This window comes from Pleurodeles waltl, chromosome 1_2 (genome assembly GCF_031143425.1).
Source record: "Pleurodeles waltl isolate 20211129_DDA chromosome 1_2, aPleWal1.hap1.20221129, whole genome shotgun sequence".
Classification (NCBI taxonomy): Eukaryota; Metazoa; Chordata; class Amphibia; order Caudata; family Salamandridae; genus Pleurodeles; species Pleurodeles waltl.
Genome location: NC_090437.1, coordinates 292,548,326 through 292,576,110, shown reverse-complemented (window position 1 = coordinate 292,576,110; position 27,785 = coordinate 292,548,326). Strand labels below are relative to the sequence as shown.

The 27,785-nt window shown below is 41.0% G+C and overlaps 1 protein-coding gene across 2 annotated transcripts in view; it reads right to left on the bottom strand.

Annotated features, from left to right (window-relative positions):
- RAP1GDS1 (Rap1 GTPase-GDP dissociation stimulator 1) overlaps window positions 1-27,785 on the bottom strand; it is a 625,331-nt gene that overhangs the window by 50,091 nt on the left and 547,455 nt on the right. For both annotated transcript variants that reach the window (XM_069238277.1, XM_069238286.1), the window contains 3 exons: window positions 24,382-24,516; window positions 20,943-21,068; window positions 9,961-10,100 (listed from right to left, as the gene is read on the bottom strand). In XM_069238277.1, the coding sequence (XP_069094378.1) occupies window positions 9,961-10,100; window positions 20,943-21,068; window positions 24,382-24,516 (401 nt within the window). The remainder of the gene's footprint in view (window positions 1-9,960; window positions 10,101-20,942; window positions 21,069-24,381; window positions 24,517-27,785) is intronic.

The following is a 27,785-nucleotide window of genomic DNA, read 5'->3' as shown; positions in this document are numbered from 1 at the left end:
ACCCTCAAATCGAATGTCTCATTTGTAGGAAATGCTTAGTTCCCATCTTTCTCCGTTACCTTGCACCGCTGCTTTGGCCAAAGACATGGTGCAACACCCATCTCTTCCATTACAATGTAAGCTGGTGTACCTTCTGGCGGGGTAGCCTCACCTATACTCCTGGTAATGTATGTATCCCCCCTTAAAGCACTCTTTAAAGCTTTAAAAATGTCATCTTTTTGACCTTTTTGTTATTCAAAATCAAATCAGGAAGTGACTTTTAATCCCAGAATTCTCTTCACCCACGTTCTCAACCAATTGCCTCTTGCAGACGGCTGCCAATCCATGCATGATCCTTCTCACTAACCGACCTATCCCAGCGCAGCTCCAATGATGTCACTCTCACACGTAGTGTGACTGACAAAGTCTTACGGCTGGTCCTCCCAAACTCCGATTCACACAAAACGAATGCAAAAAATTGTGAGCACTAATCCCAAAATCAAAAACCAAATCTGCCATTTTACTTCAGGAAAGGTAACACAATCGCTTCAGAAACTTTACCGATTTTTCACTGATGGCTCTTCTCGCAATTACAGCTACTCCTTTTTTCTCAGTCTCCCAGATTCGCAAGCAAAATTCGACCCACAAATTTTACTCTCAACTGATCAGTGGGCCAGTCCTGGTGCACATAGGACTCACCAGATCTCAGTCTAAATTATTTCGCTCACACTCTGACTTGTCGACCACGCCCGCTCAACCTATTAAACCAGACAAATTACAACATAAAACCGAGTGTCTCATACACTTTTCAATATACTCTGGAGTCTTAGACCACGCAATGCCCGTAACATCAACAACCACGTGGACAATTTTTTCAGCACAAAGCGCCACACACCTGTGAAGTTCGACGACTTCCCTACTCTCACACTGCAGAGTACGAACACTCCTTCTACAACTTCATTTGAAGTACAATAACTCCCTAAACCCTCACAAACATCACAATTCACCTGCGATTTGTATAAACTGTGCAAGCGTAAAATCCTACTTCATTCACACTGTCATTGGAACGCTGAGAACATCCTCAAACAACCATAGGGCAGGCTCCAAGATTCTGGGAAAGTCACTTCAGGACTTAGGGGAACATTTTCTCTCCAGTTAGCATCACTGAAAAATAAAATCCAAATCTCAGTAAAAAAAAAAAAATCATCAAACTACTACCACCTCTGTTAATCTCTATGTCTTTCTGCTACCGTCTCTGTGACCATCAATCCTACTACTATCTCAGTCAATACCTGTTATTCTATACTACACGTCTATGATGGGCTCTTAAGGAGACAAACCATCCGTCTCTGCTACCATCTCTGTTGGCGCGTCAGACCTTAATAAGTAAACTTACAAGGGGCCGCGAATAGATCGATGAACCTTTTGACTCGCAATTAAGATGTTGCCACCATAACTCCAGTATATGCAGATCAGTAATCAATCAATAATCAAAGATAATCAATAGCATTAGTAACCAATGGCATCAATAATTGTCACACACAATGACCTTTCAGTCATGAATAACCACATCTTTAGCATAAGTTAGAAGATTTCTTTCCCTATATTAACAATGCTAATGTCACGTAAAATAATCTCAAAATCAAATGATACACATATAGAAGAACTGGCTGTCCAAAGCGATGAAGAAATGCAATCTAATCAAAGCTTGAACTGTTACACATTCTAAGGTTACAGTGCCAATCAATAATAATAATAATTGCGCAAACGGTATCCCATACTTTTAGATTCAGCAAAGAAAGATATCAAACGTTATTCCCCATAGCAGACTTATTAGTAAGAATCCCTCAACTAACACCAGATTAGCATCAGCATGTTAGGCTTCATGTAAAACAATTTAGTAAACACAAATTTGGAAAACATCTAACTATGGCTCTATCAAAACAGTGCAGTTTGTACCTAGAAAGAAAAACCAAACATACATTGCAAGTCACATTTAGTAATTCATATACCTCTCCTCAATTGGATCGGCAAGCTAAGATAGTCTTCGTCATCAGGACATCAGTTCAGTGAGCAATGCATCAGGATTCAGCATCAAAGTTCAGAAATATCAAAGACTTTAAGCAGTAAAGTCAAGCATGTCTCTGGTCAAGACGCTCAAGAAATTATGACCGTGGCAAAAGGCAAATGCGCAATGCTGTTTTCTTCTCAGTGCAGTCTGGCTAAATTAGATTCCCTAAAACTACTTCCCAAGTCCCTCCTGGCCAAGGGATCGCATGTTCACACTTTGTCCAATAAAATTAAAACTTCAAATCTATTAATTCTACCACTACTCTGTTCACATGTCACTGATTAGCTTCTCTTGTAATGTCCTCATCATCAGGCTCGTCGGGTAATAATATTGTTGCAGCTTATACTCGAGTCAGTGTCTTCATTGTTCTCCTCCTGAGAAAGTCAGTCTTACACACATTACATTCATAATGTTACATTTAGCAAGAACAGCAGCTTCTAGCAATCAGTTCTCATGAGAAAAACTTTTAGTCACAAGCACATTTAGGCAGTACAGTGGAAAATCACAGTTTAATTATTAGAACAGCCATTTTATTAAACGTTAAGAAATACACCTTGACGTGAGGCCGTGCAACTCAACTAGGCCAAGACCTCTGCTAAGTTAAGGCCTACAATTAATAAGGCTGATACATAATGTCTAACCCTTAATATGAAATAGTACTACATTAATCAAATATATGCTCAACATTTCATATTAATAAACCATTGATAAGTATACTTCGTGAACACTGGCGGACCCTCATTGTGATCACATTTTCAAATGTGTGCATTATTTTTCTATGTTATTAAATTTTCTATGCAAATCCATTACTCAGAATACATGAACACTCATCAATATTTTTGTTAAAATGCCTGCGCTAGCAGGTCAGATGGGCCAAATCAATACTCATGTAGTGGGTTAGTGCTAAGGGCATATGGCTATGTAATATTTTCATTGTAAAACAGTGATTTGTTGGAAACATGTTATGTTAAGTGTATTTGTAAAGAGTACCATCAACTACTATCAGCGCCGAGCAGGTGTGTGTTCCTAAGACTGCCTATGGTGGTTGATTAGTTGATAAGCCATATCTACAGTTTGTTGCAGAATTCAAGAAGAGAGGAGCAGGCTCTATTGTAAAGTGGAAAGTTGTTCCATGCTTTAGGAGCAATGCAGGCAGTGAACTTTTTTCTTGTGTCAGGGGTCTTGTCCGAGAGGGAGAGTATTAGTTGCATGTCATCCGCGTAGGAGAGGATGTTGAGGTATCATGTATGTGCTGAAGAGGATGGGGGTTAGTGATGAACCTTGAGGCACTCTGCAGATGAGTTTTCAGGCTTCAAAGGAATAAGGCGACAGGGTAACAACTTGTGTTATACCTGTTGAGAAAGAGCAGATCTGTCAGAAAGCATTCTTCAGATGCCAATCTTGTGTAGGCACTTGATGGTTATACCTTGCTGACTGCAGATTCTGTACTTTCATATGCAAGAAAACTGTATATAAACGCTTGAATTTAGGGGTGAGTCAGATCTTTTTGGTCTCTATTAGGGATGCTGCCTGATTCCTTACTGATTTTGTTGTCCGATTTCTTACTGATTTTCTTGCACATTTGAGTCTTGGCCTATTTCTGATTTTGCCTATTATTCTGCATTGTTCCTATTACTGAGAGACTTTACGGCACTGACTCTGCAGTCAAATTAGAATATTGCTGCATCTGCATTTTCTATTTCTGTTTTGTACCTCTATTTTTTTTTTTAATTAACTGCAAGGAAAGGCCTCCAGTTAGGTTACTGTTGGCAGTCCTCCCCCAATGCCATTGGTCCCCTTGGGACCTGCTACCAGGCTGCTACACACCAGCCACACCATCCACGCTGGTTCCTACCATGCTCACACTGGTGGCAGTGCAGGAGTATGGCCCTGTGCCGACACCTATTAGCCACAGCCCACAAGCTTGACCAATTTTTATAACTATAAAATTACAAAAGTGCAACCGGTCCTCTTACAGCCCTATTCTAATCCTGTGCCTCTACTACATCACAGCTATCAACAGTGGCTCTGTTATCTTGGTTCTGACTGATCCTGTGCCAGAGCAAGGTGCATTCCAGGATATTGACAAGGGTGATGGAGAGTGGAGGGATGGTTTGCTTCACCTCTCATTACACTGATGATACCTTATACCTTGATGTACAAAACACCAGTGGGCTTGACACCTCCCGCAAGATTGGTATGGTATGAAAATTAATGAGAGTACTTAATTTGCAGTGGTGGTTTGAAGAGCAGCTGATGTGCTAGAGGTATAGCTGCCCTCCTCTGAGACTAAAATATATGTCTGATGGAAATCCTACAACCCGAGCCATCAACTTCTGATCCCTTCCTTCCCTCCTTTCAATGATGCTCTTATAGATACTCTGATGGCTACTTTGTCAAAACTAGACCTTATAGACCAGCGTCTGGTGAACAGATTTTCTCACCAAGGGTTCCACTCCATATAGCTTAATTGGGCAGGCCTCGACCAGTAAAGGGTGTCTCAATTAATTCCTCACCACTCCTCTGAATAGGGAATCTAAGAGAATTGCTTCCTTTGGCAAACTCATGTTTCCGTGAGCTAGTTTGGCGTTGCTGTCAACGTAGTCTATCTCTTGTGCTGTTACACCCATGACCTATGGACCTGGCCAGCAAAATCTCGCTGACTGTCCCAGAACGTGTGTGGGCTCTTTAGTACAGGATAGACAAGAAACAACAAAATATGTTATCCAGTGCTGGTTTGGACAACACAAATTGCCTTAGCAGGGTGGTTATTTCCAGTGTGGTAGTTCATCGACATGCATGGAGGAGGTCCACTGGGCTCCGATGATGTGCAGGCTTTGCTGACTGACATGTCCTTTGTTGGGCCGCACTTTATGGAGATGGCAGACTATGCTTTGGAACTCTTTACAGCACATTCCTTCGGGCTGTTGGCTCCAGTAAAGCAAGGTCCACACTACTTTAAAAAATACAAAGACCACACTGGGGGTTAGCCTATAGACAAAGATAGCCTTCACAACTGATAATGCAGCAGACAGCCCAGCCCTTTTCATGGCTGCAGATGAGGATCAGGCAGGCCAGCGTGGGCACCAATCTTCCAACTCTTCCTCGTGCTACACTGGTCAACAAACAACTTTAGTTTGCGCTTAGTAGCTAATGCCACCAAGTGGGAGGCAGAATCCAACATTTCCTGTCTAGTTGGCGATCCATCACGTTCAACAGATGGATCTTGCAAATTATCCAACTTGGCTATGCCCTCCCTTTCTTTCCTCCCCACCCGATAGCCCTCTCACACCTCAATGGATTTCAGCAGTGCACATCCTGCAAACGAAGAGTGCCTGTTGCTCTCCCAGGGAGCCATAAAGAAAGTACTGAACTCTGAAAAAGGCAGAGATGTTACTCTTGCCATTTATTCATTCCAAAGAACAATAGTCCCCTCAGGCCTACCTTGCACCTCCATCCTCTTAATGCCTTACTAGAGTAGGACAGATTTAAAATGCTTTCATTGGACCAGATTTTCTCTGATTTGGATCAAGGCAACTATATGAGGTCTTTGTACTTGTAGGACACATATATTGATATACCATTCTTGCAGTCCCACAGGCGTTAATTGCGGTTCAAAGACGGCCAGGAGCATTTTACTGACTCTCTAGCATCCCTCTGGTGTTCCCAAAAGTTATGGCAGTGATCACAGCCCATCTTCATAGATTGTGAATTGCTGTGTTCTGTACCTTGATCACTGGCTTCTGTCAGTGGGCTCGCCGCAGTCAGTCATGCACCACCTCCAAATAAGGGCAAAACTTGAGACATCACTGAGGTTCTTCATAAAGGATCATTGTCCCACTTGGCTCCCTCTCAGAGGTTTCCATTCTTTGGGGAAATCCTAAACACAGTAGTGTTCAGCTATTTCCCTCTGCAGCAAAGAGTCCAGGGTATCCAGACTAAGATCCCCATGTTTCAGGCTTGGTCCTTTTTCTAGTTGAGGTGGTTCTGAGTCCTTTAGCCTCATACATCATCCTTGGTAACAATGCCGGGTGTCACATGTGGGCCCTTCATTGGAACTTGAAATCCCTGTGGACCAAGTGCCAAGGGTACCTTCCAGACACTGTCCACATCTCTGAGAACATCTCAGAGGTGTCAGCTACAGGATCTACAAATGTTTACCCTTTAGCAGGCCACTCTCTCTTCCCCACCCGAAGCAGAGTGTGTGATGGATGCATCACTGCTGGGATAATTGGGGTCACCTGGGGGAGGTGGAGATCAGAGGACTGTGTTTTTTTTAGTAGAGTTCTGGTTTCACATCAGTCTCCTGGATCTGCATGCGGTTCGACTTGAGCTGAAGGTCTTCCTGCTGTCCATCAAAGGTTTTTTCTTTGATAATTACTCAGTAATATGTGATTTGCATATCTGGCCATGCAATAAATATAGACGCTACCTCTAAATCTGGTGCGACAAGCTCCTTATTAATTGGCCTTAACTGAAGATCACATGCTCTGGATTCTTGTCATGTTTCATTATCATGACAGCGCATTTTTTCATGTGTTAGTGATCTATCAATAAAATCTGGTAACATCAGGCTCGATTGACACTTTCCACCTGTAGGCACGCTGTTCCTAGAAAATCTGCATCTTAATGATGCACCCAGTTGTAGGGTAGATTGGGAATGGTGTTAACCACAAATCATGATGCAATGTGTCCCACAGACAAGGTTCAAAACAGCATTTAAAAAATGCAGTCACTAAAGAAAGGACTGCTTCAAAAGATTAGTTCTAGAGCATAATTTAGAAACAAAAAACGTGATGGAGCCAGAAACACACTGAATATCTGAAGTATACCCTCTATGAAGGCCCAATCTGCTAAAGTGTTGATGACAATGCAGGAAACTCAAGGCATATCTGGATCAGCTGAGCAACTGACTGAGTGTGACCTCAATGGAGTGCAACTTGCATCATGACATCCCTTCACCTTCTTCTTGGAGTTGGAGTGGCGGGATGGGAAGGAGCCCCTCTTCACTTCTTTATGCTTGTGTATGGCCTTGAACGTACCAGAAGACTTCAAGTGGGAAGTGGAATGATCACAGGAATGGCCTTGAGACTGGAACAGAGTCTGAGTCAGAGACTTAAAACAAGGTGGATTTGAAGGCTGCAGCTTCTACTTGTGGCTGATGATGTACAGCTTCACACTGAATCACCACCAGATGCACAAGGGCGCACTTATGACACAATCTGAGCCAAGATACACCTTGTTCGGATCCATTACTATCATTTTCCAGCAGTTGTGGCCTGACTTGCTTCCTGTCATTTTCGGTTGGGGCATTGTTTCCAAGCACACTGTATGGATTTGAAAAATTGTCAGAAAACCGACCAATTTAGGAGTGGAGCTTCAGAAGCACATCAAAAGTTGTGGAGATGAAGTAACGTCAGATGATGACGCAAGTATCCACATTAGTAAAACCTGAGAAAAATATCTGAAACCTCCTACATCAGGTTTGGACCAACTTTCTGACATTCCGAGGTGTACCTTAATGCAAAACTGGTTATACATACCGAAATGTAACACAGGTACTATTTTGCATGAAAAAATGTGATGCTTAAGCAGGTTTTTTTTTTTTAGTTTCACCACAAGGAAACTAATTTTCACCATGAGGAAAGCCCTTTCTCAACTGACCAAATAATAAGGGGCATTTCAGCCTAAAAAAAGTATTTACTCCTTTTCTAAAGTTAATCTATGACCTTGTTTATGGTGAACAAACGTTGCTGAAAACCCATACACCAGCAATACTGAGGCTATTCAGCATCTTAACCATAGGGAAAATATTTTGCGCATGGAAAAGTTCCTTTCCTCTACCACCACATTCCCGGACAACATATGAAATGATTCCTCTAATTGACGAGAGTAAATCCATGAGCACATTTGGGATGGGAAACCAAATGCAACAAAAAAGTCAATTAATACAATGAAAACTTACAACTCTGTTGACATTCACCAAATTTGACAGGCTACCGCGCCCAAGAATGCCCCCAAACCTACTCCATTATGCTTTCATTGAATTCCAAAAGACAGACATTTATCTGCAAGTAAATCTAATTCTAAATAGGAAAATCTCATTGTTCAGGATTCTCTGATTCAGGTAAGGGACACTGCTCTGGCAAGTAATGTCTTCTGCACACCTACATTTCACTAGACTGCAGAACATCTTGGACAAATCAGGTCCTCGAAGAGGTAAGTCCAAATTTGTTCCCGCAGAGCTCGATCAAGTTTGTACTAGCTTTTGTAGATTACAACGATTTCCTAAGAATTTATGATTAACCTTTTGGTATCGAGTTAATACGTTTACAAAAAGGATTACTTTTCCTTTACTCTATTCATGCTTATTAAAAGAGGAAAACAGAAGCGTTTTGTTGTGGGGGAGGGGCCCCACTTTCAAGAAATGCTGTTCTTCATAAATGCCAAAGGGAGCTACCTCTTGCAGCGTAGTGCCCCAAACTTTTGTAGAAGGTTATCTTTTCATTGAACAAGTATCCAAGGATGTAAGTTGTAGCAAGTCTGCCACCACAATCGTTCCTCAGAATCCATCCAGTAAATACTCATGCGATATGTGGAAGTGATGAGAGGCTGCAATCAGCTTGCTCTTATAGGACTTTTCTTATAAAGAGTTTATTTATTTATGTAGGCAGGTGTTTTGTGAGGGGGTGAATGCCAGTTTGCTTTAACTTCGAAACGCTGATAAATACATAATGAAAAAGGAAATAAACAAACAGGAAACAATAAACAGCAGGAATTTGAGACTTGCTGAACCAGGCGAGTCCTCTACCCTGATATTGTTCAATCACATGCCCATAGTAAAGTCTCAATAAAAAGAATTTCTGAAACGTTCAGTTGAAGGAGTCTGCAGAACAATCACTGTTTCACTCCTAGCTGGATTGGATCCAGTGTATTCCACTGGATTGTCATGTCTTTCAGTTGACTGTACAGGTGTTGCGGGATTAGGTATAAACTGATCAGAGTGGATGTGATTTGTGGTGTCACGCATTTGTAGGTATGACAGGTTTTTGTTCTATCAGGAGCCACGCCTAAGGTCAAAGTCTACTGATGGAAGTGAGAATATTTACATATTTATTCAAATATTATTGTAAACATAGCAAGTCTGCATTTACTTTCCTTATGTTCTATAAAATCATTGATCCGTGCAGGTAATTTTAGATCTGCTATTCATGTGAAGGACTCCTCAAGATCATTTTAGTATCAAATCCGTTCCCCCTTTGCAGCTGACTGATATCTGATGCCAGGAGGTCTGATCACATCACTCCTGTCCTTAGACAGTCACACTGGTTTCCTTTAAGAATGTTCACTTTATTTCTCATAAGTGGCATCTAAAACACTCCAAATTAAAAAATAAAATGTTGATTCAAGCCTTTCATGAAAACGCAGTTTCACAGACCCCCTAAAGCGTCATCACTGTCTTATGTTTTGAGTACACACCAACTGCATTGCCGCAAACAAAGATGAAAGACATCAAGGTTCCGGTACAGTCCTGTGGAGCTGCACTCTGCAGCTGAGCGACGATGACGTAACTATAGGACAGCCCTTCCACCGCACAGATCTTTAGGAGTGGTTAAATAGCATGGAGGCTCTTCTAGTGTCCCGCTAGTGCTGGTGGTGGCCAATCACGCGGGTCGGCGGCACCATAACTTTAACCATAAAGGGCGGAGAAACTGCCATGCAAACAAATGTAAACAAGTAACAAACAGGAACATCGAAACCCTTTTTTGTTTGTGATTGCAAGAATATACGACCCGTGGTTAGAAAAGACCTTATTTGACAATATAAAATAATCAAGTAAATTTCCATTGAAATAGACTACAATCACTTTTGTTACTAAATTAATTGGACTTGTTTTTTGAAGTACCAACCTTTGATTTACTGTGTCGGATAAGAGCAGACAGCAGTCTGTTTGATTCGCCAATAACACCCACGTGATCCTTGGCTTCGCACCACTCCACCAAGCGTTCAACGAGCTTTGCATTTTTCCCCAACTGTTCCGCAGCTTCTGCTACATAACAAAATTGGAGAAAAAAAATGGTTTCGAGGGCTTAATGTACACAAATTAACATCCATAGACTGTAACCGGAAGGAAGGGCGAACGTTCGAGAGGAAACTAGGTGTTCCAATGTAAACCAAGTAAACAATACGCTGCAAACAAAGCGGTGCATCGCAAGATATCTTCTTTACCTAGAGCATTCAATCTATACAGTTCAAGCTTCATTTAACGATTTCCGTGATGCTTCGAAAAGCAGAAAGCTAGCAATGGGGCACACAAGCAAGTTTAATATCTTATACTTTAAAAACGAGTACTAATAATAATTTAGACTGAAGTTTCTTGCAGTGCTCTGTAAAAAATACATATTGCTCCCTTTTTGTCTTGTTATTTTAAGCCCTCATCACAAGTGGCAAGAAAAACAGCCTGGGCTTTCCTCAGCCCAGGAGTCAGGTGGGGAAAATCCAGGCCATAACAAGTTGGACCCTGAGAATCCCACCTGAAATGAGGAATTACCAGGAGTAATCAGTAATTCCTTGTCAGACTCCTTCAATAAGTCCTCATTTTCCCTCAGATTTTCACGAGGAGAGTTTGTCTGCTTCCACCAGCCAGTATCTCACTGTAAAAACAAATAGATCCATGGAAACACGGCGGATCTCATAATTTCGATGAAGCCAGTAACCTCATCGGAAATAGGAGGCAACTATTAAATGAGGGCATAAGTGGCAATATGGCCCCTCTTTCATTACCTCTACTCTGACAGTAAATCGCAGGGATTTTGGTGCAGGGGACATTCGTGTTACATAGTCAGGGAACCCATACTACAGACTGGTTTTAAGTGATCATTTAAAAAATAATTCTAATGCTCTTCCACAGGGCAGGAGGAAGCACAATTTAATAATGAAGCTTGGACAGATTTTTTTTTTTTTTTTTTAAAAGGACAGGAACACCAGTTTTGACACTTTTTAAGAAAAATATTACTCTGTTTATGAAAAACTGAACAGTCAACTCTGATGCTGGAAGAACGTAGTTAGATTGATATTAACCTAATGGTGACAATTCATAAACCAAGTGTAGGCAAACATATATTTGGCAATTTTATTTTCGGGCACTAACATATGAGTTCCACATTATATTAGAGCATTTGAATGTTGCAAGCTCCATTGCAGACAACTGAGTGCTCTGGGCTTTTACTGGCTGGTAAAAGCCCGGAGCCAACATTCCAATGTTCTCTTTGTTCACAGCAGCAGCTGTGAACAAAGACTCACGGAGCACGAAAGGATTTGAATCCCCTCATTTCCCCGCAAGGACTTTGTTTTATTTATTAGAACATTCTGCCCTTTAGTGGCAGAATGCTCTAATCGCCTATAGCCCTTCGTGGTTGGGCTATACCGGCAATTAAAGTCCTGCTCCCTTGTTAAAGGCCCTTGACTTCGGATAGGGCCTTTAATGCTGGAGCGGGCCTTTAATGGCTGGTAGAGCCTGATACGGTGTGCTCTAAGGCTATGGAAGAGCTGTCTATTCCTTAAATATTTCCAGTCTATATTGTCCTGATATTTTTCAAGTTGCATAGGCTGCACGATTGGGGTAGCTATGGAAGTGTAGAGCTCCACAGTGTGAGCAGTAAACATTGATTTCATCAATTATTTTGGAGTTTTATAAAGCGCTGCTTTCTACGTTTTACATAATTCAGAGACCTGCAACCGTTCAAAGTACTGGATTATTGATTTGACGGAGGAAGTTAGGACTCCAACTGGCAGATGGGGGCTGATCATATATTCTTCAGCTGCTTCCCACGTGTTGTGACAAGTTGAAGTGAAGGCTGTCTGGAACAGCCCGGGGGTGATGAGGTTTGCGATTCTTGAGCTCAGGTTTCTTTGTGGAACGGCATTGGAAGCATTCAGTCCTTTGCCTCACTGGGCCTTATTGATTGTATGGGACATTTTTAAACGTGATCCCTTTTCTCTTCAGACGCTGTCACCTTCTGTCCAGTGCTTTATTTAAGTCATGTTGGCACTTAATTCCCAATAACGGTTCGTATGAAACTCCACAGCATGGTTGCAATGTATTTCTATTTCTGAGGTGAGCAATTCACCATATATTCTAAAATTATTAATAATACAAGGGTGCCCAGGCCATTTTCTGAATGATCTGGAATAGTCCAAATTATTACTCTTTTAAGAGTGTAATGATTAGTAGCAGAGTTGGTGCAAGCATCTGGCAGCAATGCCAGGGGTAATAAGTGATACAGCTTTAGTGGTCTCCTAAGAATTACCTTTGGCCCAGCCACATACTTTTTTAATACACAAATAAAGAATTGCTTCTGGCTCATGGTGCAGACTAAACAGGAACCCATGCTTCATTTGGACATCACTGGCATTACTCTGGTGTAGATGTCCTGGACTGGTTTATCTGTCTTCAGAGACTTGCTGCAAAGATATATATACCTCCATTTTAGTGTTGTCCAAAATAACTAACAGATAGAATCATTGCCTTCTTTGACAATAATACTGAAGTTTGCTTCATGTTCAAACGTTTGTCAGAGTAAGTGATCTCTAAATGGTAGAGTTGGAACCTGAGTGCCCCACTAATCCAGAACATTCTCTTGTTATGGACGCTCTCAGTTTTTGAGTGGGCCTGGTGCCGGAAGCCAATGAGGTGAAGACTTGCAAAAGTAACAAGTATACAGAAATGTATCGTGGATACGATGATACATCAAATTACACTTTAAATAATTTTCTATTTGTGCTCACAAGCAGTGTGGTACCAAATGTTCCAAGGCAGTCATTTCTCAAGATTTAATTAGCTACGGATTCTTGGTAACATATTAGGTGCGGCTTCAGTGGCATCACCAAGATGGACAGCATGTTATGGCCTCTGTATCAAAACTATAAATAAACCCAAATAAATAACTGGCAATTATGAATAGGAAAGGGGAAGAAAATGTATAACTAAAAAAAAATGACTTCGAAAAAATGTTGTACAAACTTTGAACACAATCAGACTTAGCGGTATGGCCTAGGGGCTGGAGCACCACTCTGGTACTGAAAATGTGAAATGCGATACAGATGTACCGGAAAACGAACAATGAGTCTTCCAGCATCCGTATACACAGGCACAAAGGGAGATGTGGGCAGAACCCAGAGTGAGGGATTGGAGAAGATTTGAGTTGCCTTTGGACTCCAGATATTGAATAATGTATCGTCAGGCATCAGAAGAAGGATCTGCAGACATCAGGTGGCAGAGTAGGGTAAGGAGGGGGCAAGTAAATGAAAAGCCTGCGTTTGAGGGACTGCCACTCACAAAACAGACTGACAAGAAAAAAACATCAGTGAAAATCTGTATGCCAAGAGTCTATTGCCAGCATTTAGACGTTGTCTTCATATAGATCTGGTGAAAGTAACTAAGGTTATAAAAATTACACACATTTCTTCAAACTTCTGCAGTTGAGAGAACTTCAAGATTACATGAACACATGTAAATACTAATGCATGTATCAATTATGGTAAGCTATACAACAGTAACTCCTCCAAAACACTGTTTATGACCTCGCACATTGTGTAACATGACATTACAAGTATCAAACAGGACCTCGTGATTTGAAAGTTATGTTTAGACTCTACATAAAGACATTTTTTTAAATACTCACAGCTGTAAGGTGTGTGGAGGAGCATGCAAAGGACTGAAGGAAGATTCCTAAAGGACTATGCTGATGGAGGAGAAGTAGAGGGTATATTTCTAACATGTATATCTGGGATTACAGGCCAACATTTGCCCCGCTATGAGGTGGATAAGGGACAATGAGTTGAAGAAGCTGACCTACATAATAATGCAAATGGCTGTAAATAGATCCAATTTGACACAAATTCAATGTTTTCGAAGATACTAATTACATTGGATCCCCTACACAATTCAAATGGCTTGGTCAAAGTCCCAAGAAAGATGCTCTCAATATCAAATTTCCAAGACACACTTAGGGCGGCACACTAAAGTGTACAAAAAAGTGAGTGTCGCCCTAAGTGGGACAGGTATGTCCAGACGTGGGTCCCATGCACACTGTCACTGGAACCAAGCTGTACATGGCTGATGAGCCCATAATTAGGGCAAAACCGATGCTGGGCTACTTGTGTTTTAGTTCAGGGAGGACCTGGCTTGGCAGTTTGGGCTGGACCGTTCCTACTGGAGCAGGGTCAAGACTGATTGATGTACAGCTGGGTCCAAACTGATGTGGCATGGTGTGCAAAATAAAGATGGACTGGAATGCAGCCCGATTACCAGTGGTTGAGATTAATTTAAGCATTACATCTATCACTGTTTTGTATACTTATTGTGTCACCCTAAGTGGGACGGGTATGCCCAGACATGGATCCTGTCCACACTGTCACTAGAACCAAGCTGTGCCTGGTTGATGAACCCAAACTAAACCTTAACAGCTCCTGGGTTGCTTGTGTTCCAGTTCAGGGAGGAACTGCCTTTGCAGTTCGGGCTGGACTGTTCCTACTGGAGTCTGACCAAAACTGATTTCTATACAGCTGCAGCCAAACTGATGTGGCATGGTGTGCTAAACAACGATGGAGTGGGATGGAGCCCAAGTAATTACCAGTGGCTGGGATTAATTCAAGCGTTCCACCCAGCACAGTTTTGTATACTTACTGCAAGAATGGAGTCCTACTGTCAGCAACTAGATGCACTTGTAAAGAATGTGTGGAGAAGAAAGGCAGCTGCTCACTAGCAATGCCTATCCTCACTGACAATAATTAGAGCCAGATGGCTGCAGCTCATCTTTCTCACTAGTAACATCTTCAGATTTTTTACATTTTTAAGTAGATTTTGTATTGCCATTTTCAGCACAAGAGATACGCAAAAGACCATCTGTGTGCATCTTCAGTAATGTCATCCACGATTTCCATAGTTTTCTAATATTTCTGATGGACTTTGTGGCGTCAAGCAAGACTTCACCTGTGAGACTGTAATTTGTTCTTGTGGGGGGTCTCTTTGATGTCCTTTTAACTAGAGTATTTTAGGGAAACTGGTATTTTTACAACACATTTTGTGTAATTAAAAAAAAAAATTGTTATGATATACTTTGTACTCTTGTCCAGTGCTAACTGGACACTGACCACAGCCATTACAGTCATCACAGGTTTAGCTGCTGGCCATATCGGAAATCCCTGTGCCCCAAACCTGCTCGGCAAAGCCATTACTGTATCATGTGCCCAGTCCCCATTTTCCAGAAGCCACAGAGCATTGTCTCCATTTGCACCCTGTGCCCATTTTCACCTGTGTGGAGAGACTGCAGTACAGGTCATTTGACCATGACCATTGCTGTTTAGGGAGCAGGACGTGCCTTTGACCATGTTTTTTGTGCAGTCACTCCTTCCCCAGAATGCACAGAGCATGAATTTCATGTATGTCCAGTAGGTGCTGGGCATACAAGACTTGACTATGTCCTGTCCCCAATACCCAAAGACTCAGAAGTGGCAGGACATCATCTGCTGGATGTAATGCCAAGACGTTCCTACCTCCTGAGCCCACAGTCCACCCCACCGATGCATTTCTCAATTTTCAAATAACTTTTTTTCTTCATTATTTTCATCCCATTTTGTTTAGTTTTTTCGTTCTCAAACCAAATAAATTGATTCTCTAACTACTTTTCACTTTATCCCTGCTTTTTTAATCACATAACCCCTTTTAAAACCCTTCTTGGGTCTCCATGAGGTCAGTATTTAAACAGATGAGATGGCTTATCAATAGGATCTGCAGGAAGGGGCAGGGAATAGAGAGGAAACAGACTACTCACATCAGCCTCTGGACTAATGTGGAACTAACAACTCCTACACTTTGACATTACCCCTTACAGAACTAAAAACTGTTTTAATATGATATGAAGGCTCCTTAGATACTCTTTTAACTGGTAAACTTAGAAATTATGCTGGATACAGAGTCATATTTTTCAAAACTCAAATGTCCCTGAATCTATGGGACAGCTGTACAGGGAGTGCAGAATTATTAGGCAAGTTGTATTTTTGAGGATTAATTTTATTATTGAACAACCACCATGTTCTCAATGAACCCAAAAAACTCATTAATATCAAAGCTGAATATTTTTGGAAGTAGTTTTTAGTTTGTTTTTAGTTTTAGCTATGTTAGGGGGATATCTGTGTGTGCAGGTGACTATTACTGTGCATAATTATTAGGCAACTTAACAAAAAAAATATATATACCCATTTCAATTATTTATTATTACCAGTGAAACCAATATAACATCTCAACATTCACAAATATACATTTCTGACATTCAAAAACAAAACAAAAACAAATCAGTGACCAATATAGCCACCTTTCTTTGCAAGGACACTCAAAAGCCTGCCATCCATGGATTCTGTCAGTGTTTTGATCTGTTCACCATCAACATTGCGTGCAGCAGCAACCACAGCCTCCCAGACACTGTTCAGAGAGGTGTACTGTTTTCCCTCCTTGTAAATCTCACATTTGATGATGGACCACAGGTTCTCAATGGGGTTCAGATCAGGTGAACAAGGAGGCCATGTCATTAGATTTCCTTCTTTTATACCCTTTCTTGCCAGCCACGCTGTGGAGTACTTGGACGTGTGTGATGGAGCATTGTCCTGCATGAAAATCATGTTTTTCTTGAAGGATGCAGACTTCTTCCTGTACCACTGCTTGAAGAAGGTGTCTTCCAGGAACTGGCAGTAGGACTGGGAGTTGAGCTTGACTCCATCCTCAACCCGAAAAGGCCCCACAAGCTCATCTTTGATGATACCAGCCCAAACCAGTACTCCACCTCCACCTTGCTGGCGTCTGAGTCGGACTGGAGCTCTCTGCCCTTTACCAATCCAGCCATGGGCCCATCCATCTGGCCCATCAAGACTCACTCTCATTTAATCAGTCCATAAAACCTTAGAAAAATCAGTCTTGAGATATTTATTGGCCCAGTCTTGACGTTTCAGCTTGTGTGTCTTGTTCAGTGGTGGTCGTCTTTCAGCCTTTCTTACCTTGGCCATGTCTCTGAGTATTGCACACCTTGTGCTTTTGGGCACTCCAGTGATGTTGCAGCTCTGAAATATGGCCAAACTGGTGGCAAGTGGCATCGTGGCAGCTGCACGCTTGACTTTTCTCAGTTCATGGGCAGTTATTTTGCGCCTTGGTTTTTCCACACGCTTCTTGCGACCCTGTTGACTATTTTGAATGAAACGCTTGATTGTTCGATGATCACGCTTCAGAAGCTTTGCAATTTTAAGAGTGCTGCATCCCTCTGCAAGATATCTCACTATTTTTGACTTTTCTGAGCCTGTCAAGTCCTTCTTTAGACCCATTTTGCCAAAGGAAAGGAAGTTGCCTAATAATTATGCACACCTGATATAGGGTGTTGATGTCATTAGACCACACCCCTTCTCATTACAGAGATGCACATCACCTAATATGCTTAATTGGTAGTAGGCTTTCGAGCCTATACAGCTTGGAGTAAGACAACATGCATAAAGAGGATGATGTGGTCAAAATACTCATTTGCCTAATAATTCTGCACTCCCTGTATGTTTTCAGTGGTTGAGACAGTCGCAATTAAAAAAAACATTCCCTATTAACTGCATTAACACTGTCTTTTTACACGATACATACCGTGAATCTGGTTCCTCGCAGTGTAGTTGCATTGGTGACCTAATGACAAGTTCTATTCAATTTAGAAATGTAATTTACATGTATAGTGAACAAAGTTTTGTAATGAAGCGGGAGCTGCGAAAAACAGAGGTCTCACATGCAGCTACAGCGTTAACAGCAAATTGTGTTAGAAGTTCACACCCATTATATTTTCTTTTCTTAAAAGTGGATAATGAATCTATTTCTGGAGGATCTGTTACAGCAGCGGAGTACTCCCAGAAGAGATTCTACTGTGGAACAACATCAAAGAGCAGGTGGTTAAACTTCTTTCTTTCAAACTAATGCCACTCTATTTTGGTCATTATTCTAATATCACTTATTGAAAAGACCAAGGGATCAATTTAACAAGTGTGTGTACGTTCACTTAAGTTGCTATAAAAATAAGAGCCGTAATTTCTACTGCATAAACCTATCTATGTGCAGCATGAATGGTTTTAGGCATGAACCCCGCCCATTGCCCTTGCGTGCCTGTTGCTGCAGCAAAGTGTAAATAGGCTTCACCTATTCTTCAAAATGGCACTATATATATTCTATAATTGTAACAAATTAGTGATAATCATTTAAACACTGGCGTGGATGTCAATATTGTGAACGTTGGAGACCTTCCTAAGAAGCCTTCAGCTCTCATCCACCCTCTGCTGACTTTAGGTTGCAGGATGTGTCAAGATTCAGAAATATTCCCCTCTCCGTCGTCAGGCCTGGAGTAAAAAGAAGGCTATGTCTCTGTTTTTCTGGCAACAATATGTGCGACCGGGGGAGTGTAGTGGGGTTGGAGGATACGTAGGTGAAGTACCGTCTATGGTCGGCACTGAGCACTTCGTAAAAGCTCCAAAGAAAGGTACTGTCTTACAGACAATAGCCAAAAGGTAAAAAGACCGATTAGAGGTGTGACGTAACTGCTAGTTGGGTAGAAGCAGGGAGCCTGTACGCTACGACTGGGACTTTTTTTTAATGGAGAGCAAGAATCAAGGGATGGTAAGAGGAGACTTTTTTCTGAATTGCTAAAAAACAAATCTACATGGAATCAAACACAGTTTAGATTCTGTTATTACTGACAAACCCTGGCTGATTTCCTAGGAGGAACATGCCAATTGGACACGGCTGATGCTTCAAGCAAATTATTCAAATAACAATCACAATTTTCAAGTAGCCCAAAAGGTTTATTTTATTAATATATTCAACACAATCACGTGCAACCCAGTAGCAGTCTTTGGGATGCTAACAAGTGATCCCAGCCAACAGGTGGTAAGTGCTGATGGTTGTAGGTTTTTAGAAAATAGAAAGTATTGAATGCCATACACAATTGGAATCTTACAGAGGTGGTATGTATTATGCATGACAAGGGTATGCATGACTAGGGCATATATGACGCCATACAGAGCTAGAACAGAAACAATGCACTAGCAGAGCTCCTCAACTATCGGTGATATATTTTACAAGAATGCTAAATGCTTACAAAACAATGTACAGCTTACAATTTACAGGTATTCTTGACAAAATCCAGTTTATTTATAGGGGTGTATGAAGCAGGAATGGGTGCCTAAAAACAGACCGCCAAAAATCAAATCAGGGACGTCTCTAACCCTTAGCAAGGAAACCAGGGGCAGGGGTTGATAGAGGCGACTACCTCGGGTAACAAAACCAGGACACGAAGACATTCACATGACCTCCAAAATCCTTGTAAAGGGCCCACATGGAGAAAGAATAACTGAAGCAATCAAAATTCCTTTTCTTGCTCCCCAGCTTCCTGGTGGGAAACATCATAGTGCTGCAGGAACCTGAACTCTAAATCAGAGCGGGACATATTTGAATAACATACGGAACCACATGGAAATCTCAGCATGACTGCAGCATACATGATTTGCAATATGCTGGCACTAATTTAGCCTGTCATTAAAGTCGCCATAGTAAACAAGCAATTGCATAGCCAAAAGGTCTAGCCTTTGCAAACTGGTGCTATAGTTATGTTTTATTACAAGGGTATGGCACAATAATAAAAATCAAAAAAGTGAATATGCCTTCATCTGAGTGTGGTCACCTTATGCTTGAAATAAAAATGTAAACTTAATGAAAACATTCAGAATTGAGGATGGTTTACTAGTGCTGTTTTTAAACGATAAGCTTTTTTCAACTGACCCATACATTTATAATTTCTGAAGGAGAAAATGATAAATCACCACTTAACCAAGCAATCAAATAACAGGAAGCTACAATGTTATAACGCCACTAAAACACACGATTCAAACTTAAAAAGCAGGGGAAAAATAAAAAGCTGCTATTTAAAGCGAAAATAAACAAAACCCAAAGCACACTTTGAAGCAGCTTTGCCGAAGAGAAAGGAACTATTTTTAAGTGCACTCAAAGTGGATTGACCAATAGGTAAAGGGGGCTGACCTATGTAGTATGCTGTGGTGGAAGTTCCGAAAATGTGAATGGCAATTTAATAGACGATGAATGAAGCCAGCTAATAACTCCCCTTGTGTATGTTTTTTTGGGGAAATCAATAGTCTGACAAAAATAGACCTACAAAAAACATTAAATTAACAAAAAGTTCATTACAATCAGTAAACAAACATATGAACTAGATTTTTCCCTATAAATCTCTTTTCACGTTTGTGCTTTTATTGATGCCTATAGTTATTCACCAGGAATTATTAATTTTAGTGTTATTTCTCTTTTTACTCTTAAAACGTTTAAATCACATCTTCGGTGTCTTTTTGTTTATAGGCTAACAGCCTTTTATAAGTGTGTTTTCGCTAATCCTCCGCTGAAACGCTGGATGCCATTTACTGGTTAGGAATGGCATGTTTCTCATTAAAAAGCCGTTCACAAAGAATATTCGTGATGCAATCATCACAAGTCTCATCTGCTTATGCTACGTTTTCTGTGCAAATTGCACTTTGGGAATCATAAATATTCTAAATTAAGATGTGGCCTCTGCTCAAGTGGACCCAAATGTATTTTACTCCATGCACGTCAGCCGTGTTCTCTCTTCGAAGACTGTATACAAGTACAGACACTGGAACTAACTGTTAATATATATATATAAAAAAAATAAAACTATGGTGATTGCTGAATAAGGAAACACCAATGCTAACAGCAAGGGTTACCACCAGATCTTTAGGGATGCATTAAATTAGCCATAAGCTACAATTACCCAGAAAAACAAGGTGTTACCTTGTGCATCTATTAACATCCTGAGTGTTCCCAATAGTTTGAACTGCACCGGAGGCATCTCAGACCGCAGAAATTTGAGTACTTCTTCCGCTACACCTGCTGACAACATCTTTGCCTTATTTATTACTGAAAACGAAACCATAATAAGAAATGTTATTCATCATCTTGAACAAAGTGTATTTATGTTAAAATACTTTGAATAAATAAACACAAGCTGATGCATTAATAGACTTTTGAGTAAATATTCCATTACCATCACCATGATCCTCTTAAGAGCCTGGTTAAGGACTTCCCTTAATCCAGGACCACCATGTGACTGGCCACGAGTTAGCGGAAGCATCACTCTGGGTGCAAGACCAGAGATTCCTTTCACTGAAATCTCAACATGGTTTCGGTGAGTGCAGCACTCTTCATCCTCCTGCATGTAACAAGCATATATACCTCAGGTTGCCTCACAAAAGATCACCATAAAGTACTGCCATTTTCATAAGTACAGATATAAATGAGGATAAACCGTGGTCCATCCATGGTCGTCCACATACGTCAAATGACGATGGTTTGTATATGAACATTTAAATAGGGCAGCCTAGCAGCAAAGTTAGGTTGCTGGAAAGGTCATTTGTCTTTAGGTTCCAAATAGTTTTTATTGGTTTTGTGGGATATAAAAGACATGGGAGTAAGGAGGTGGGATACTGGTCAGTCATAACGAAGATAGTTCTTGTGAACATACATACATCCATGAATAAGGCAAATCAGATGGTTATATATCGGATAGATTTATCACAAAATCAAAGCAGTATATATTTGAATCACATACAGATGTTCAGCAGAAATATGAACGTAAAGACAAACTCCAGGGAACGAGGGTATGGGTAGGTAATTTGTCTTTCATTATATCCGGTCACTGTCTTAATTGCAATTCGCTACAAGGAATATGGTACACATACCGCAAAATAATGATGGTCTTCAGAGTTCTAGTGCAACACGTTTAAGTCTTTACCTGAGGACAAAAGAAAACTTGGCGCTTTTCAAGAATATGCTGTGATGGGTGTTCTCTAGTCACACCTTCATAGAATTCTCCCATGATGAAGACATCTTTTTAGGATTGGATACTTGGAAATGCTGCACCATTATCTTGTTCTCGAAAGACACAGTAACCAAGACGTGGATGGAAATCTTCTTTTCAGGTACCTAGGCCATGAACCGCTGCGAGACCATCTTGGCAATGCTCAACTATGCTCAAAACATCACAACTAGTCAGGGCAAAGGATTAGGTGTTATATGATTGAAGTGGTGAGGCTGATACAATTCCAGTGGACTATTGCTCTGCACTAGCTGACGTCTTCAAATAAGCTAGAGGAATCTCTGCCTAAAGGGGGTCTACACTGTCATACCCTATTAATATGAATAGAAGTTCTTCTGTGCACACAAGGCACACCCAGACTCCTTCAGGTCACATTTTCCATTTGCGCGAGGGATCTTAATCTTTTCAGTTTCATGAAAATGAGTGTCAACGTCCTTGGTATAGAATGATACCGATTATTCAAACAGCAAGAATAAATTAGATGTTTGTCTCGTTGATCAACTGAGCATTGTACCACAACAGGTATGCTGCAGTTGCCGTAGTGGGCGACTATGTTAGCTTTCAATTTGTTTTGTTATTTCCCTTCAAACAAAGCAGAACAAATTACACTCGGCTGTGTAGTGAAAATGACATACACTGTTGAGTCACAAGTACACATCTTCGATATGTCTTAATTTGCACTAAAAGTTAACCCCAATAGTAATTTTCTTCTGTGAAGCTTGTGATGGTGAAAGCCCAAAAGAAAAATAACATAGCATATGTTCGCTCACTGGAGCCAGAGGTTAGATGGTAGGATTAGCTGCCACATCTCAAAAAGAAAGAAAGTCTGCAACTGACACTGCAATCATAGGGAAAAACATGGTTTTGATGTTATAGATCTGATCAACAAAAAAACAAACCTTTATATAGCCTCATGCCGAAAGAACTAGCTTGACACCAGTTGCAAAACAGCATGTAGCAGAGTATCAACCAGCAAAAGGATGGATATTGGGCTGTTGTTAACTTGACTGGTTCCTAAAGGACATGATTTGATTAAATGTATTTCTTATAAAGTGCTCCTCCAGAGATATATTCAAATCATTGTAAATAAAACTGTTTCCTAATAAAAAGCTTAAAGAACATAAAGGGAACTAACAGAGTACACAGCCGCAGGACTAAGCAGCAGCAGGATACCTCCAGTGTGATACGACAGGCGCTCCCCTGTTGGACTGTACCACTGAGATTCTACCAACAGCATTGGTTTTCAGTGGAGTAAACTTCTGCACAGAGGCCTAAGCAACGAGCCAGGAACATTCACACAAACCAAACTAATTCTGACAGCAAACAGCGTCCAATAATTAGTCGGTAAATAAGTGCAAAAAACATAATAACAAATAATATAAAAGCCAAACAGTAAACCGCGCTAACTTTTGAGACTGCAAACAGGTCACAGGTTCAATTCCTACTGACAATGGACGGCAGTATAAGCATTCTATTCGAAGGGGAGTCAGATCCTTCCTCATTTTTAGGATAGTAGAATAGATTGTAACTCAAGTAGAAAACTATTTTATCTTTAAACACAAACGTATCTTTGCAGCGAAGCATATATTCGTTTTATTACTGCTCGTAAGGCACATTGATACATTTTTTAGTGTAAGGACCAGTCTGTTATCGGTACCGTTGATGCCCAGAAAGCTGAGCAGACTGAGGAAGCAAAGAGGGCAACAGCTGAGACAGACCGCTGAAACCTTTCCCTCCTCATTTTATTAGGACCTATGCCCACCACATTTTCGGAAGTGAATTGTATTAACCCCACCTTACCTGAAACCCGGAATTTGTGAGTCAATAAATAAATCTGCTTCAGAGGGAAAATGACACCTAAAATAGCAAGAACTTGAGAGCAGCCTTGGAGGCTACAAACAATTTGTGTGTACTTGAACAAAACAGATAGGCCCTAACAGCAAGCAGGTCGAATTTTTCTGATCCACGCATAAAGAAAGTCCTGTTTGTGCAGAGATTAGAATTCTGTGCTAGTTGGTAATTATTGAGTGTGTTAAATATCTCACCCTTCCTTAAAACATGGAAGAATGTAACAGAAAGAGGGATTAGTATTTACCATACCATGCATACCATGCAGATGTGTGCGTGTTAATTGCAAAAATCAGCATTTTATTCCCCAAAAATGAACAAGTGCTGTTTATCACACCTGATAAAAAGCGCACGTCGGATTATTATTGTTTATCAGGTGCGATAAATAACACCTTCATTCTGACAAACTCTGTTGTGATATCAGTTTATAAGATCACAGGACTACCTTATTCTTGAGGGGGGGGGACATGATCATACAGCACGTATTTACTCAAATATTTTTCTTACCGGGAATGGCTAGGTTTCGGAGTGCACTGAGAGCTGCATGCTGAACTGTTACATTTCCTTGTTCTACGTGCCTGTCAAGTAGATTCATCAGCTTCTGAACTATACCATTGTCAACCATATGTATACAGTTTCCATCTGAAAAATAACAAAAAAATCAAATGTGTTTTCAATACCATATGGCCATATTAACAATATATTCCAGGTCAAACGACGCTCCACCAATAATATTATGTTTGGACCTAAAGAGCAGGCGCAGAGCTTGGTCAGTATGATTTGAAGATGGGGGTCGGTGTGGGAGGGGGGGATGTAGTAAGCTTCCCATTGCCCAACAATCACATTGGAACATCTTGTTAAAAACACATTACATGAGCAGCAGGGCATGAGGTGGGCTGACAGACTGGTGTGTGAGTGTGCGGATTATTACGGTACTTAAAACTTAATATTTTTCAAACTAATCAACATTTTTAAGGCCTTCAAGGCATACACGAGAGAGAGGGAGTGCATTTTTGTCACTATAGGTATGTAAAAATCCCGGGTGAAATCCAAAAGACAGTTCTCATTACCCGACTGAAAGCCCTTCTATAAAACTTTTTACTATATAATACATTTGTTAGGGTAGTTTAACGCACCAAACACCCTCCTGGTGCTACACCCCTGCATAATAATATATTTTTGAGAATCAATTCTGGGGAACAGCTTTCTACTGTGCATATTCACTCCTGCGTGAAAAGAGTTCCATTAGTTTTCACACTACTAATAACAATTACCCCCCTCTCTGACATCTGCTGCTCTTAATGATGTGGTTTGATTTTCCGCGCGACCAGAGGTGTGTGGTATCCGATTGTTTTTCGTGAGAAAACTTCCCAGCTCAGCGGCAGCACGAGGGTTTCAGAGAGTAAGGGTTTCACTGTAAGGCAGCTGGAAGTGTCACTGGGAGACACACCGGGATCAGGGAGGATGAGGAAGACCAGCTGCTCCCAGTGGGGTCTAGTTAATGGCGACTTAATGTAAAATTAGCTGTACATTAGCAGAAGAGTGGCACTGTGAAAAAAGTTCATTCTAAGTATCTGCATGTGTGTGAGCGCCACGTCAGGGTTATGTGTGCAATTGCGTATTGTGGTCCTGAGTCAACAGCCATCTTGCTAATATTGATGTTTTTGATTATTATTGATGTTTTTGAAACAGTACAAGATTCATTTTGTTTTTATTCCAGTGTACTAATCAGGGATGATGATCCCTGTGCTCTACTGTGAACATTTTATAGATGAGGGGTGTGGGTACAGCAACTAAGGTGTCAAAACTGGTTTGGGTTGGTTCTTTTTCAAATGTAATTCTCAAGCTGGTCTCTGGACACAGCCTTTATTTGAAGTGATGGCTGTCACAGCTGCAGCAATGGGGTTGGCTCCAAGCAGCAGTACCAAAAACATAGGCACAAATAAATTCTCACTAAGGCCTGTTTTAGTTCTGTTGGCGCCCAGTGTGACAATGTTTGTTAGTGCCCGCCCCCAACCCATCCATCCTTCTCCACAGACTCCCTCACTACCACCCACCAACGGCGTTACTCCTTTACCCATAGCCCCTCTTGCAGAGGTACCTTATTTTATAGTACTACTCATCCCAATGTAGTGTGTCAGAGGTTTATACATCACATACACATATTATAAAGAAAGGTTGACAAATACAAGTTTGTGTATCGATGTATGAGAAACATTACATAAGGTAAGGGGAGATAAGGTGCAGAGGCATACATTATCCATACTGGTAGGCAGTAAATATTAAGAGTACAATGTATGGAGAAACACTAAATCCAGATTTAAAATATGATGCAGTGGTTAAAATTGTCTGCACCAAAAATAATGTATTTACTACACAACGGAATTATTTTACCAACCTCAGAATAAAAGAAGGCTGAGGGGAAAAAAATAGGTGGCTCTAAAACTATACCTTGCAGTTTGAATGAAGCTCTTTGATGCTGGTCATAGCTCACTGTCCTATTTTAGGAGGATTGCAATTTATAAAAGCAGCATAGTGATCTGTGACAAAAGCAGTAACCCACTGAACTCTTTGTGTGGTATAGGTTGTACTTTGCAAACACACACATTAAACCTTTATGCAACTTAATGATAAGTCAAACTGCGACTATACACAACACAGATCTCTCCAGCAAGTATTCGTCTCCAGAGTTATCTTGGTATTATCATTCCCTGATAACTGATGGGTACACAAAGACCTGTGTAGCTGGTGTCTTTAACGCCATAAGATACATTAAAATACAGCGCTGCCTGGCCTTCTCACCCAGTGCAGTGGCACCAGTTGCAGCACCCTAAAGTGGGCACCACTCTTCACACAGCTGTCATCAGCCTTCTTGAAGCAATAGTCAAGGACAGACAAGAGCAGACTTTACCCAGAAACAACTTCATCTTGCACAACAGAAACTCCAGTTCAGCTCCACGCCTCAAGCGTACAATTTGTCAAATGCCAGTATTTAGAACGAAATAATTAGCAGCCATTTGCTAACAAGGTTTTCAGTGAATTTTTAAAGGTAGACCTGCCTTCAACCTCCCTTACCTTAGGGACAGGTCTCCACCTTTAAGCTACAGAAATTCAGGCAATACAGTGGTCCTCAACCTCCGAATAGTGGATTTTTGAAACCAAGGCACCCAAAACGGATCTTACTAGTCTTAGTACTCAGACTCATACTACAGAGTCCTACTACCATCAAAGTGCGACCCACTCAGTGCGCATACACACACTTAACAAGCGCAGGGGATGCCAGCACAAGGTTCTAAGTTTCCTAAAATAGAATTTTACACAGGAGGAGCTGGTAGATTTGCCTCTCCTTAACCAGAGAAGGAAGTCTGGTCACAGTATAGATTCAAAGAATACCGTATACGGTCACCAAAGCTTTGAGTGATGCGCCCAGAGCATAGTCATTAGTTCAATGTCAAGTATGAGGGTGTGTTTTCTACACTTTTCCAGGTCACAGAACAGGTTCTGAACCACATACTATCTGGGACAGGCCTCGGCCTCTCTACACTTGCAAGATTAGTGTGATGCAATGGGCAAAATAATAGCCAGGATATCAATTTCATATGCATTCAGGACTCAGGGGAGGGGTAAATGCATTCTGATCATAAAGGGAACTTTTGCATGTCAAAATGGAGATAAGGCCCTGATATAGAAAAGACACTACGCGTTTCAGGTGTAATTCCTTAAATAAGTTGTTGGTCCATGGAACCCATTCGGATGTGTATTCTTGGTGGCATCTGCATTGGCTATAGTCACTATAGCAATATGGAGAAACCACTGGTGTTTACTAGTGCTTTTCACGTAACTGTTGCATGTGATTTCTCACTCTCATGTAAAGATACATCCTACACACACTCCTTGACTTAAGGTGTCCT